Source organism: Sorex fumeus, unplaced genomic scaffold (assembly GCF_029834395.1).
Source record: "Sorex fumeus unplaced genomic scaffold, SorFum_2.1 ptg000098l, whole genome shotgun sequence".
Lineage (NCBI taxonomy): Eukaryota > Metazoa > Chordata > Mammalia > Eulipotyphla > Soricidae > Sorex > Sorex fumeus.
The window spans coordinates 7,424,307-7,439,255 of record NW_026606155.1 but is presented as its reverse complement, the minus strand read 5'-3'; the positions used below and the strand labels follow the sequence as shown (position 1 = coordinate 7,439,255).

The 14,949-nt window shown below is 44.6% G+C and overlaps 1 protein-coding gene across 1 annotated transcript in view; it reads right to left on the bottom strand.

Moving 5' to 3' along the window:
• The window catches only part of GALC (galactosylceramidase), a 59,254-nt gene extending 46,936 nt beyond the window's left edge, over positions 1–12,318 (bottom strand). The window contains exons 1-4 of the mRNA XM_056133614.1: positions 12,140–12,318; positions 4,716–4,784; positions 4,404–4,467; positions 2,434–2,547 (exon numbers count right to left, since the gene is read on the bottom strand). Coding sequence (XP_055989589.1) covers positions 2,434–2,547; positions 4,404–4,467; positions 4,716–4,784; positions 12,140–12,274 — 382 coding nt within the window. The 5' untranslated portion in view covers positions 12,275–12,318. The remainder of the gene's footprint in view (positions 1–2,433; positions 2,548–4,403; positions 4,468–4,715; positions 4,785–12,139) is intronic.
• Positions 12,319–14,949: the final 2,631 nt, after the last annotated feature.

Sequence of the window (14,949 nt, the reverse complement as noted above, 5' to 3'; positions counted from 1 at the left end):
GCAGAGGACTCGCTACCAAGTGGTGTTCATGGAGCCCAGGGGCCACCCACGGTGATGCTGGCCAATCAGTGATTCAATGTGAGGGTTCTGTGGTGACAGGCATTTACCTGGGGCTACCCTGGTGGTGCTCAGGGTCCTCCAGAATGACAAGTGGTGCCTCCAGGACTATTCTCTATCAGGTGGTGACATCTGATACATGAGGCACCACATGATGTTAGGGATGGAATAGAGGTTGTCAACATGCAAGGCATGTACCTCTAGACTATGGCTCTGGCCCTCATTATTCTTTTAATGAGAAAAGAGAAATATTAAAATGACAACTCATAATCCTAATTTTGTTACTAAAGAACTATTAAACTCAACAGAATTAATAATTGTAAGGAATTACAATTCCTGTTAATGTGTGTACTACCAGCCTAATTCACCACTGAAAAAATTCAATGAAAATGACACTAATGCTTCTAAACTCAGAGGAATATATATGTTTCTCAAAAAGAAACATTCAAAGATGAGATATTTGAAACAATTAAGTGCCAAATAACATTTGGAGGATTTAGCATGTCTTTGTTAGTATCCCAGATTTTCTACATTTAAATGCCTTTGAGGCAGATTCCGTGGACAAGAATGTGCTAAAGTCAATGACGCATTTTACTGCTCAAATTACTTCCTGACTTCCTTATAAAAGTCCATTTAAAAAGAGCCCAATAACTTTTTTTTAATTTATAAAATCTTGTGTTTGTCTTTTAATTTGATGGTATGAAATGAAGTCTAAAAGGATGAAATTAAACTTTAAAACAGATCACTAGTCTCACTTAGTCTGAATGTATGTATAAACCTGTTTCAAAAAATCTAATCCATTTCATGGGATGGAGCAACAGTACAGCAGTAAAGCGCTTGCCTTGTATGCAGCCAACCTGGGTTCAATCCCCAGTACCACATACGGTTCCCTGAACCCATGAGGAGTGATCCCTGAGCACAGAAACAGGAGTTAGCCTGAGAACTGCCAAGAGTGACCCCAAAACAAAACAAAACAAAAACAAAAACACTAGTCCACTTCAAATGATGAAAACAAACCAACTGCTCTGGATGTCTGAAAGACTTCTACAAATCTGTTCACTACTCCAGGGGAATTGTGAAATAAATGATATCCCATCTGAGAAATGTCTGCTAATCCTATCACTAGTATTTCTAGATTCTCAGGTGAGACTATAGTTATTTCACAATTCTCCTGGAGCAGAATTATAATGATCCTATCACTAGAACGAAGATCTACAATGACTAGACTGTAGCTGCACTGTGAAGTATCCCAATTCTTGAAATAGTGACAACCTCACTAAGGTACAAAACCAACAAAACCAGCTTCTTTAATACCTCTTTTATAAACAGAGACTACTCTTGCATGCAATATATATTTCTGAAAATAGTTGGTGCAGACCCCATGCCAGGCTGTCTTATCTGGGCAACCAGGAGGAGAAAGGGGGAGTTCCCCTCCCTGCCCCAGTAGTGCCCCAGGCAGCCAAAAACTTCCAGAAGTGGCCACACAACATCCCATACTCTACACCACTGATGTGCCAAGAGTAGCACACCACAATTGATGGGGTTTAAAGCAGAGGGCAATACAACCATCTCCACACACTTTCCTCTATACAAAATTAATTATTTCGGTTCTGCTTTGGGGGCACAGTTTGGGATTTGGTGTGGAAACATTCAAAATACGGTGGTGGGAAGATAGAATGGTGGTGGAACTGGTGTTTGAATATTAAATGTTATAAAAATGTATATAAATCCATTGCTTTGAAAATAAAAATAAATAGTTGGCGCATACTCCAACTAAATAAATTGCATTATGTTTCTACAAAATTAGGTGAGAACTTCTGAAAGTATTTCAGCAAGACAGAAAAAAAAGAACAGAAACTGGTTCTAAATCTTTTTCTTTTTAATGATTATACCACCTTAAATCAGGGGCACAACCTCCCTAATAGACCACTGCCACGTCTTCAAGCAGGGATGTATATTCCAGGCACTGCCTAAGAATCTGACATCATATACAAGGGCAAATCAAAAAGATCATGTCTGATGCATGTTTTGCTGTGAAAACACACTAGGAATATTTCTCATATTTCAGTATTAACCTCCATTAAGGAGATTAACCAAGCTCCATTAATCTCAACACAATTCAGGAAAGTTAAATGGGACCTGGAGCCATAGTATAGCGGGCAGGGCGTTTGACTTTCATGCGGCCAAACTGGTTCGATTCCCTGCCATCTCATACAGTCCCTCCTCATGCACCCCAGGAGTGATTCCTGAGTGCAGAGTCAGGAGTGACTCCTGAGCATCGCCAGGGGTGATGCAGAAAAGCCTAAAAAAAAGCAAAACAAAAACATTAAATGAAAACAGTCAAATTCCAGCAGCATGAGAAACTTCCCATCTTACCTATGAGTGTGATATTAGGGTTCCGCTTCTTAGCTTCTTTCATTAGCCACCACTCATACCCTCGGAAATAATTCTCATCTAATGCATAGTGCATGTGGGAGGGTTCAGTGCCATCTGAATGGGAGAGAGCAAAGAGAATCTATCCATCAACAGTGCTTCATAAAGTCACACAAGAAAGTCTTCCAGTTCTGATTCTGAAGGAAGGCAAACAAAATGATTGTCTATGACTTGGGGAGGGCAGATACAAACATACAATTGCTCCTTTTTACTATCCAAAGCATCATCAATGTTTAAATTATAAAAGCGCAACTTAACATTAGAAGCTGCATTAAAAGAAGTATTATTCTCAAAATGAGCAATGGAAAATAAATTATCGAGCTTCTGCCCCTGGCAGGTAGGCTTGAATGGTGGTGGGAAATTTCTAGCAAAACATAATGCCCAAAATTAGAGAGACAGTATTGGGGAAATTGTCTGCCACAGAGGCAGGATGAGGACTGGTATATGGGTGGTGGAAAATGTGCACTGGTGGAGGGATGGGTGTTCCATCATCATATGGCTAAATCTCGAACATGAAAGCTTTGTAACTCTATCTCACGGTAATACAATTTAAAAAAAAATAATGTGGAGTTCATGCCCAATTCAATCAGCTTAATCAATGGCCGAACAAATAGCAATACTCCTACATTATTTAAAAAAATATTAAATAAATACTAAAAGAAGTATTATTCTCGTGCAATTGAAAATTTCCAGGACTACATTCTAGTTAGCTTTAGGGATCTCCGGGGTACTCAAATTGCCATCTCCACCATTAAGTTCTGAACAATTTAACTTCCAATTTCTCAATCTTGCATGTGAATCCCTGGGCTCCTAAATCCTGATTCTCAAACCAAATGCCTTGGGTCAACAGTAAACTCTGTGACATCAGGACAACAGTCTTAAGGGTAAAACAAGAATGAGTTCATTTCACCATATCCCCACTACAGGAAAATTTTTTTCCCCTGTTATATTTATTTACTTTTTGGTCTGAGGGCAGCCCAGCATAATGCTCCCAGCCCTGTGCCAGGGGTCACTCCCAGAGGTACTCAGGGAACCAGGTGTTGCCATCAATGAAACCTGCACCTCCAGAATGCAAAATAGGAGCTCAGTCCATTGAGTTATCTTTCTGGCACCTGGAAGAAGCTCATGACGAACCCTCACGAGTGTATCAATACGTGATTGACGTCAAAGTTCTTGGCTGTTATGAAAGGCATCAAGGGAAAGGGACTCTTGGCCCAATTTTCTTAAAAATAAGTACTAGAATTCATAAAAATTACCTGCTTCTGTGTGTTTACCAAACATTTCAATTCAGAAAACAAAGTTGGCAGGCATTATCAATTCTGTATCAAAAGTTCTGGTACTAACATATCTCTGTTCTCAGGCAATCATTGTGTCCTCTTATCATAGTGTGGAAACAGTTTTTGCTATAGAATTTCCATTTTGGTTCTGATTTACATTTTTCTTTGAACATAAATTAAACACTGATAATACCACATAGATATAAGTTTTGGGTATTTGCCTTGCATGCAGCCAGCCTGGCCAAGCCAGTTTCGATTCCTTCACCCCTCTCAGAGAGCCCGGCAAGCTACTGAGAGTATCTCGCCTGTGCGGCAAAGCCTGGCAAGCTCACCGTGATGTATTCAATATGCCAAACACAGTAACAACAAGTCTCACAATGGAGATGTTACTGGGCCCGCTCAAGAAAATTGATGAACAATGAAAGGACAGTGCTATAATGGAATAATGCATATTTTTCTGATTCTTTTAAAATAGTTTTTGTCAAAAGGAATTATGGAACAGCAAATAAAAAACAGCTACTAAGCAAAAGTTAGTGGGAAAAATGTTGGGATGACTCATATGCAGATATCTTAATCTTATGTTTAGATATAGGTTAAAATGTTGGGAAAACAGTCCTACCTTCCAAATATTCCTACCTGTTGTCTGTCCATCACCACCAATTTCGACTTTTAGAATATGCAAAGAGGCACCGAAGTTTGGCTGGGGAAAGAAGTAACAGTATTAGCATTTTACTGCATTGTATGAAGAAGGACAAAGTATGTCCAGAAATCACTAATTATTGCCTTTGTTTTGACAGATGAGAAAACCCAAACTTCAAATAAATAGCAACCTTATCCCCAAAGCCACTTTTATAAAATAAAAACCTAAAATGATAAAGGTGATTAATTCAACAGGTATAATTCACTAGCTTCTAAAATATCAAGATGCCATTAAGTATTTTCCATTACCTTAAAAAGATAATCCAATATTTGAGAACGATAAGGCTCTGGATAATTCACTAGAAGCCGAGACGTTGCCTTTAAAAAGAAAAAAAAAAAGGTTTTTTGAAAGTCTGAATAAAACCCAATGAGATTTTTCCATAATGCTTAACAATGGTTAAGTATACCTTGTAATGTACCAATATTTAGCTAGCTCTTGGGCAAAGCTGAGCTGTGGAAAACCATTTCCCAGGCTGTTCCTTTGTCTGCTCTTGTTATGATCAACAGCTAACACACAGGTTCGGAGCAAGAAGCAAGTTTCTCTTCCACAAACTTGACGGTTGGCTGGAAGGTGCGTCATGATCACACATGTTTCCCAAGGACCCTGACTCAGAGAGCGGTTCTAGAATTAAAATGTAGGTGCTCTACCTCAGATCGCTTGTCAGCTAAAACATCCAAGGGCCAGGATGGTAGGAGACTAAATCTTGGGTAACTTTTCCCCCTCAAGACCTTGCAGAAAAAAGTGACAAGAGCCACGCTGAAAGGAGTCACTACTTCTTGCTGGTCTTACTACGGATTCAGGAAGTGCCACTGGCCACTTTCAAGAATGACCACACAATAATCACCAAGCCAACCTGTCCTGAGGAAAGCCCTGAGTATCAAGCTCAGAATGTTTAGAAAGACAGAGATGGAGAGTGCAGGGACCAGTGGCTGAGACCCCAAAACCATGGCTGATGGACTGTGTGCACCAAGCAATCACAAAAATCAATAACTGGCCGATACTATAGCCTTCAGGAATAAGTGAAGGAAATAAGAAAGGCCCGCTTCAACATGGAACAGTGGACAGAACACAGATAACCTTGCGGTATGTATGAAAAGGCAACATACTTAACTTTAGGGCTATCCACATAGGCTACATCTAACATTCAGGGAGAACCCATATCTATCTCCCTCATACTCCTCAGAGCCACGGACACAGGGATCTACTCTCTAAACATGTTCTTAGATGAGAAAACATCTGCCAAAAGGAAAGTTTTGCTCTTAGGGTTGCTCTTTGCCCAAACTTCCCATCTCTCTTGAGGCACAAAGATTTCTTTAATATCTCACAAGTCTATTCACCCCACTATATCTATTGGGACCCCTCTCAGCTTAAATGGTATTCTAGGCTCTCCCATATTCCATCCCCCACTTTATCTGCCAAACTAAACTCCCCCAAATACTGATCATGAAACTATTCCATTTAAATATAACAATCCAGGGGAAAGAGAGATGGCTCAAAGGGCTTCAGCACAGCCCTTGCATGCTAAATGCCCTAAGTCTGAATCCCAGAGTCATATCCCCCATTCCAATACTGCTGTGTGTGACCCCCAGGTACCCTGGATCCAAGCAGGACCACTTCAATAATCCTGAATCCAAACCATTAAACCAAACAGCAGAGCTAAGAGCATTCCTGGGCCCCTAAGAATTGCTTGGGGGGGCTCATTTTTTTTAAAATAAACTTTAACGATAAGAAAAAAGAGAAACACACTTCCAAAGAGAGCTTTCTAGATAAGGTTCAAGTTGTTCACCATGTATAAAACTCTTCATCCCAGTCCTAACTCTCAACACCCCCTTATCAAATGCCACACCTTCTCTCTAGAAACACCAAATCCTTAAAAAATATATATATTATCTTTGCTCTTTCTGCTGTCTAGAATGAATGAAACACTATCATTCGGCTAATTCCAAATCATCCCTCAACCTTTAGTGCAACACCAGATCCGCAGGGAAGGAAATCACCTATTCCTCCCACTGACTTGATGACCCCGTCTCTCCTGTCAAGACTCTGCTCTAGCATCACTCTCTCTGCTGGGACTTCTCAGCCCTGTGTCTGGATCACGGCTTTACTTTTCTGTCTCACCTCTATTTTCTGTCTCCTGTGGACAGGGAGTGTCTTATTCAAATTCATATCTCAATTAATTCATCTACTCACTAAATGTATTTAATGTCTTTAAACTGACCTTTGCCCACACTAGTCCAGGCAACATAATATAAGAGGCCTCAAGTCACAGCGGTAGGGCATTTGCCTTGCATGTGGCCAGTCCGGCTGAGCCGGGTTTGATTCCTCCGCCCCTCTCGGAGAGCCTGGCAAGCTACCAAGAGTATCTCGCCCGCACGGCAAAGTCTGGCAAGCTACCCGTGACGTATTCGATATGCCAAATACAGTAACAACAAGTCTCACAATGGAGACATTACTGGGCCCGCTCGAGCAAGCTGATGAACAATGGGAGAACAGTGCTACAGTGCTACAGTGCAAGTCAGATGAAGGTTGCACTCTGATTCTATCATTCATAAGCTACATGACCAAGGTTATAGTACCTTTTTTTAATTTTTGGCTTTTGGGGTCACACCCAGCAATTCACAGGGATTACTCCTGGCTTTGCATTCAGAAATTACTCCTGGTGGTGCTCAGGGGACCATATGGGATGCTAAGAATTGAACCCAGGTCGGCCGTGTGCAAAGCAACTGCCCTTACCCGCTGTTCTATCACTCCCGTTTCAGGTCATGCTGATAGAAAATATTAAGAGGTATAGAAAGGATTTAGCATGGGAGCTGGTACATGTAATGGTCTTAGTAAAAAGCAGGCAATGCATACACAGTTGGTTTTTTTTGTTTTTGTTTTTGTTTTTAAATAAAGGCATGGTCTCAAAGACCTTAGACTCACAGTGTTGTCCCAGTATGAAGGCATGCATTCTTTACATGATTTAGCAATAGACAGGTGACTCACCTATCCTTCAGCCAAAGCAATAGATTCTGTTCATCATACCATTACACCTATACAATTTTCCAGTCTTTGGGTCATTTTACACTCCATGTACTCCTATCCTTAACAGAAAAAGAAAACATACCCCACCACCGTACTGACGGCAAGCCTATAGCCATATTCCATGCAAAGTATTAATCACTGATAAAAAAAACCGGAAGAACCACACGTGGAAATGCACCATTAAGTAATAACAAAATTACCAGTCACAATCCCTGAATAAGACCTGAAGCTGTTTAGAACCAAGCCAGGAAGAAACTTTAGTACAGAGTAGGTGGCACAAAGTCAGCTCTCAATAAATTATATGTGTTATGAAGTCAAATTGAAACAAGTTTTTTGGTTCAGGACCTCAAGGCTAATTCCTCCACACAGATCCCTAAAGCAGGATGATAAGGTAAAAGTAAAGGTAAAGGCCCTCCCATTGTTCGTCGATTTGCTCGAGCAGGCCCAGTAACGTCTCCATTGGAGACTTTGTTGTTACTGTGTTTGGCATATGGAATACATCACGGGCAGCTTGCCAGGCTCTGCCGTGCGGGAGACATACTCTCGGTAGCTTGCCGGGCTCTCCGAGAGGGGCGGAGGAATCGAACTCGGGCCGGCCATGTTGGCTGCGTGCAAGGCAAACGCCCTACCACTGTGCTATCGCCAGCCCTTTCGGCTAGTCCGAAAGTAGTGAGTGGTCGCAAAGGCAACCTAAAAGTCAACGTGCAACAAAACAAGATGATAGTAACCAAAATTAGTCAAGTGTTAGACACCAGGTTAAGTACTTTACATCTATTCTCACAGTGCTCCTACTAGGGAGGCAATATCATATGCCTAGAAAATGAAGCAGACAAATTAGGTAACATTCTTTTTTTTTTAATTCGAATCACTGTGAGATACAGTTACAAAGTTTTCATGTTTGAGTTTCAGTCATACCATGATCAAACACCCATCCCTTCACTAGTGTACATTTTCCACCACCACTGTCCCCAGTATCCCCCCACTTCCCAACCCTCCCCCTGAGTCTATGACAGACAATTTCCCCCATATTCTCTACTTTTGGGCATTATGGTTTGCAATATAGATACTGAGAGGCCATCACATTTGGTCCTTTATCTATTTTCAGCACACACATCTCCCATCCCAATTGATTCCTTCTACCATCATTGACTTAGTGATCCCTTCTCTATCCCAGCTGCCTTCTCCCCCAGCTCATGAGACAGGCTGCCAACCATGGAGCAATATTCCTGGCCCTTGTGTCTCCTGTCCTTGGCTGTCATTAAATAACATTCTTAATGCTGTAATCTGAGTGGCAGGACCTAAAAATCTGCTCTTCATTCCATAGTTTTGGGTGGGGTATGTCAGCAACACCCAGTAGACTTTGAAGCTTGCTCCTGGCTCTGTGCTCAGGGACCACTGTTGGTGGTATCTGGGCTTGAACGAGGGTCAGCTGCACACAAGGCAAAGCATCGTAACCCCTGTACTAATTCACCAGTTCCTGTTCCACATTCTTAACCACTGCTTTATATTACCTTGCCTAGAAGTTATAAATGGGAACAGTCCAAATATTTTAGTGCCACAAACTGTGGTTGGCACCAGGGACTTCACAAAGAATTTTAAATAGGTATGCAAATATCGTGTTGCAACCATTTTTATTCACACAAAGTGTTGCAACCATTCCCACTCACACAAACATAGTGTTGCATCCATTTTAAAATGAATAATTCACCAAACACAGCAACAAGAGCAATTGCAGCCTAAAAAATTAGGAAAGACCTAGTACTCTTGGTTATAATTCTCATATGAATAATCTTATAAACACATACACATATGTAAAGTAGCCAGATACATTTTTCCATCATGTTAAACACTAAATTTACTATTATAAGTATACACATAAGATCAGATATGTTTGTAGATTATTGGCTACTAGTCAAAATATTATAAAGTATTGACTGTACTGAAGTGCAGTGCACTGTCCTCCCGTTGTTCATCAATTTGCTGGAGCAGGCCCAGTAACATCTCCATTGTGAGACTTGTTATTACTGTGTTTGGCATATCGAATAAGTCACGGGGAGCTTGCCAGGCTTTGCCATGTGGGAGAGATACTCTCAGTAGCTTGCCAGGCTCTCCCAGAGGGGCGAGGAATCAAACACGGGTCAGCCCGGCCGGCCGCATGCAAGGCAAATTCCCTACCGTTTTGCTATTGCTCCAGCCTGACTATTACAAGTTTTAAACCACAAAAGGAAAAAGGAGAACAGTGATAAGGGAAAATGCATCAGCCTACCAACCCACAGGTTACCTTGAAATCTGTACCCACACTTCTGAGTGAAGTTGTAACATTAGATAATTAAAAAATGAGTGGGGAGGGGTGAGGAAAAGGATCAGTTGGGCTAGGAAAAAAAACCTTTTTCAACCAGCAGTTCAAATTGATGATCAAGCTACAGATCACCAATTACTGTAATACTAAATCCTGACAGCATGTTTTTGATTTTTGCAACATAAGCACCTGACTTAAGCTTTAATTACCAAGACGCCCACTTTAATGCTGACTATACTATCTTGACTAAAAATACTGCGGTCCGTCATAAGACTAGATAAGGAGCAAGTCCAACGGGTGATGTAGGACAGGCTAAATCTCCTTTGCTTCAGTATCACTGGTTTCCATCACTGACCATCTGGGCAACTTGATTTGTCTCCTTCTGCACTTCAAATTCTCCCTCTTACATTTTAAACCACTGAATGGTGAGTCCAGAAAATGCTCAAGTCCCACCCTTGACCAAGAAAACAGATGCCAAGCCTGCTTCTACCTGCAACCTCCTGTATGGTTCCGAGTGGTGGGATCCCAGGTGGGCCTGTGCTTTTTGAGTCCCGAAGTAGAGGTCTCCCCACCACCTCACCCCCACTTTCCTGATGGTTACAGTCAAGGGTGTCTTGTCATTTTCAAACTCCTACAAGAAGTCCAGTGACAACCGGTTATCTAGAACAGTGTTTCTCAAATCTTTTTCCAACCCCGGCCCCCTTCTGACCATGTGTTTCTGTCAAGTGGTACCCCTCTCCTACTGGTTGCCCTTCTGAGTCTCAACTGTGGCCCTTTTTGCAATATCCTGTGATGCCACAGTCTAGAATGAGAAACGCCACTAAGCTTGTAAGCTCCATTCACAGACTGAACATAGAGTTGTTCCAACAACAAGCACCCGTTCAAGAGGCCAGCTCACGCTGATTTTTACACAAAATTAGCTCTGTGATCTGAGGATCCAAAAGAAGAGAATCCCTCTCACCCAAAGGGCTGTTATCACAATTCCCAGGAATCAGAAGATGACAAGGGAAGGGAATTTGAAAAAGAAGGGAGTCACCAAAACCACGAGGCAAGAACAGGCAGATGTTGTTAGACTCACAACAATCAAGCTACTGTAGAAGGCCCCAGACAGTCAGCATGACTCAGGAATAAGGAAAGTGTCCACTGTGCCCACACAGTTTTGCACAATGCAGAAAGGGTCCCATGACTCCTTTCCCATAAATCTGACCTTCATCCCTCCCACCCCCTGGCCAAACAAGAATTCATCTCAATGGTTTCAACCAAGAGAGGCTGGAAGAGGCAAGCCCATAAAATGGAATTGGTATCTTGGAATGGAAACCCGAGGGAGGAAAGGAGCAGTCACTCATCCCGTAAAAATCAAGGATGGAAGATGTCGGGGCTTTTGTTCACAGAGACGTTGGCTTTTGAGAAAGTTCCACGCACCATGCGGGGGCTGCAGGGTGTCTGTGATGAGAACTCTGTGAGCATACTTCTGCCCTTTTGAAAAATCTCTGAAAGTAGAATAAAGGACCAAACCTGATGGTCTCGCAGTATCTGAATTGCAAACCATGATGCCCAAAAGCAGAGAGAGAATTGGAAATTGTCTGCCATAGAGGCAGGGAGTGGAGTGGGGAGGGGGTGGTGGGAGGGATGCTGGGGGCATTGGTGGTGGAAAAAGTACACTGGGTGAAGGGATGGCTGTTTGATCACGGTAAGACTGAAACTCAATCATGAAAGCTTTGTAACTATTCCACGACGATTCAATTTAAAAAAAAAAAAAATCCGAGAGGGAAATGGAAAGATCGGTCCTGGATTGCCGCAGGCCTCTTCGCGTCCCTGCGGAGGCTTTCATGCACCTGTTGCTCTTGCAGCACCTGTTGGTTGCTTTTGCAGACAGAAAAAAAGTCTAGGGCGCACCTGCTACAGTCTGAGCACAAGAGCATCCCGCAAGAGAGCCCGGCTGAAGACCCGCCTCTCTCTTAACAACGGAAGCACCCTCGGCGGTAGATGCGAGGGCAGCTGCCTGATCTGCAGACTGACGTTCCCCGGATCTCTGACCCCCGTTTCTGGGGGGGAAGGGGGCGTCCCTCCCACGTCCGCTTTCCCGGTGGAGAGCAGAGCGCCAGCGCCCCAAGTGAGGATGCCCACCGCCGCCTTGCCATGCCTTCCACCTGCGCGCCAGCCACCCGGGGGCCCTCGGGAGCCTCGCCTACGACCCCGAAGGGGCTCCCCTTGGAAGTTTCCCCAGAGCCCGCGCCCCGTGCCCCGATCGCCGCCCGACGGCCGGTGCAGCCGCTCGTCCCCCAACCCCCCCCCCCCGCCCCCCGCGCACCCCGTGCACCGTCCCCGCTCCCAAGGGCGCTTGCTCACCCCGCCGCCGCTCACTGCACCGATGCCGTCGAACTCCCGGCCCAGCCCGTCGGAGTCGTCCAGCACGTAGGCGCGGCTGGGCGCCAGCAGCGCGCACAGCAGCAGGGGCACAGCCGAGCCCGCGGCGGCCGTCATGCCGCTGCCTCGGCGCCGCGGCGGGGCCCGGAGCCGGCGCTCAGCCGCGGGGAGGGTCACGTGACTCCGGCGCCGGGGGAGGCGGGGCCGGCCGCCACCTGGACGGAGAAGGGCAGGAGGCCGCTGACGCCGCCGCCGCCATGTTGAGTACGGGCGACAGGTCGCCTGCACAGCCCCGTCGGGTGGAGGCCGGGCAGAGCGAGCCGTTAGGGGCGCCCCCGAGTCGGGCGGGCCCTCGGGGCCGAGGCGTCGCTTCGCGGCTTCTCCTCCGGCCTCGCCTGCCGGAGCTCTGGCGCGAAGGGGAGGCCTGGACCTTCCGACGGGTGCCAGGGGCAGCGCGTGGCCTAGGGCTCCTCCGGGTGCATGGACCAGCGTGCCAGGCTTTGCCCCTGCACCGGCTCCCAATTCTGCTTGCACCTCCTGCCAGGGATCGGGCTCTCGGAGCCTGAGTTTTCTTTTACAAGCGATGAGTCCAGAAGAGCGGCCACGTGGAAGGACATAGGAATGACCCACAATTCAGGTCACGGGTGCTCAGGCTGAGCTGTGTGCCTGCCACACGTGACAAGCTCTAGCTGACCTGGCTCTCCATCCTGGTGACTGCTCGCGAGGTTTAGCATTAAACTCCCATCAACTACCTTCCTCCGCTGCCTCTTGAAAGGGTTCCAGGCAGAGAATTCTAAACTGGTGGGCCTGTGGAAGTCCTGGGATTTGACACATCCAGCGCTGCTCTGAGAATTCTGATTTCTTGGGTGTTGAAGCGAATGGAAGAAATTCTGAGAGGTGGTGAAGAAAGTATTTCTGATCCCAAAATCTCCCTTGGCAGAGCCAGCCATCCACTAGGCCCACTGCCATCCATCCACAAGGCCCAGAGACATCATAATGGCAAGCAGATGACCCAAAGGCTAATGTGAAAAGGTTATCTGAGCCTTTGTCTGTTGGGCCTCACTTGGGATCAGATTATTTTGCCTGTTCATCACAAACCTGAATTGTGGTTTCACAATAACTATTCTACATGGAGTGGTGCTCACTGTGATTCAATAAAAATAAATAAATACATACATATATACCTTTATAAATACATAAACAGCAGTCACTAAACTTGCTCTTTTTATTCCTTTTATTTTTAAAATAATGTAGCAGTTCTGCTATTTGTTCAGCCATTGATTAAGCTGATTGAATTGGGCATGAACTCCACATTACTTTTTTTTTTCATTGTATCACCATGAGACAGAGTTACAAAGCCACAAAGCCTTCATGTTTGAGATTCAGCCATACAATGATGGAACACCCATCCCTCCACCAGTGCACATTTTCCACCACCCATATCCCAGTCCTCATCCTGCTTGTATGGCAGACAATTTCCCCAATACTCTCTAATTTTGGGCATTATGTTTTGCTCGAAATTTCCCACCACCATTCAAGCTTACCTGCCAGGGGCAGATGCTAGATAATTTATTTTCCACTGCTCATTTTGAATATCATGAGAGCTCGCATGACCGTGATTGTAAATGTAAATTTCTAGATTGTAAATGATTGGGTTCTAGAGACATCTCTGTATGGCACTAATCCATTTTGGGATTCAGCTGGGAGTCTCTGGGCCAGGGCTGTTGGTGCACTAAGATGGCATCCAGAGACAAATTGTGGGAGTGACAGCCAGTTTACCTGAATCCGCATGTGGGGAGGGGGGAGAGGGCTTTGCTTATGTAAGCTCTTGGTCACCGGGATTCCATCTGGAGTAGGCGGGGAGATTGCACCTGCTCCATCTGGGGTGCCCTGGTGAAATTGGCTCAGTATGGGGCCTGGAGAGATCTCTGGTGCTGTGGTGTCTTCGGCGACTTGCTGCTGTGCCTCTGGGTCAGGGCTGTTGGTGCACTAAGATGGTGCCTGGAGGAAAATTGTGGGCATGACAGCCAGTCTGTTGGGTGGGCAGGGACCTGGGAAGGGACTGCCAGGGTCCTCGGTTGCCATGCGGCCTGCAGATTCAGTCCTGGAACCTGCATACCTGGGCATTGCTTGTTTTTCCCTTCTTCTTAAAGTGCATAGTTCTAGTCTGCTTTTCCAAGGACACTATCTACTGATGTCTATTGACCTAATAGTGGCCCTGTTGAAGGTGTAATAACTTTATGCATCTTAAACATAACAGTTAACATACTTGTAACCCCCGTTACTTAAACTACAAAAAAAATATTTAAACTAATAATTCTCTATTTACTTCCAAAAGTATTTTAATTGGCAAATTTTGTAGTTCCCTGTAATATAATCTGCTTGTTTCCTTCCATCTCTTCATTTCAGAGTCCAGCACATCCGAACTTCCCCTTCCCTATCACCGTTATTTTCTGATCAAAGTAACTGTCCAAGTTCCATTGCTTTGCCTTGCCAGAAGTCACTCTAATCCATCCATTCTAATACCATCGCTTAAACCTGGACTGAAGCACCTCTGGTTAAGTTTGGCCCCAGCCCTAAGACTTCGCAGTCAGAAATCTGCACAAAGCATTTTCATATTAATGTGGATGGAACTAAGAGCAGAGGAAAATATTATACACATAGAATGGGTTAGCAGAAACTCAGTTCAGCCTATAGCACTATGTTTGGAAAGCATACAGCTGATATTTGTGCAACGTGTGAAAGCCATAGAAGAGGAAATAGTATTTAACAGGAAAAGTGGCCTCGAGCCC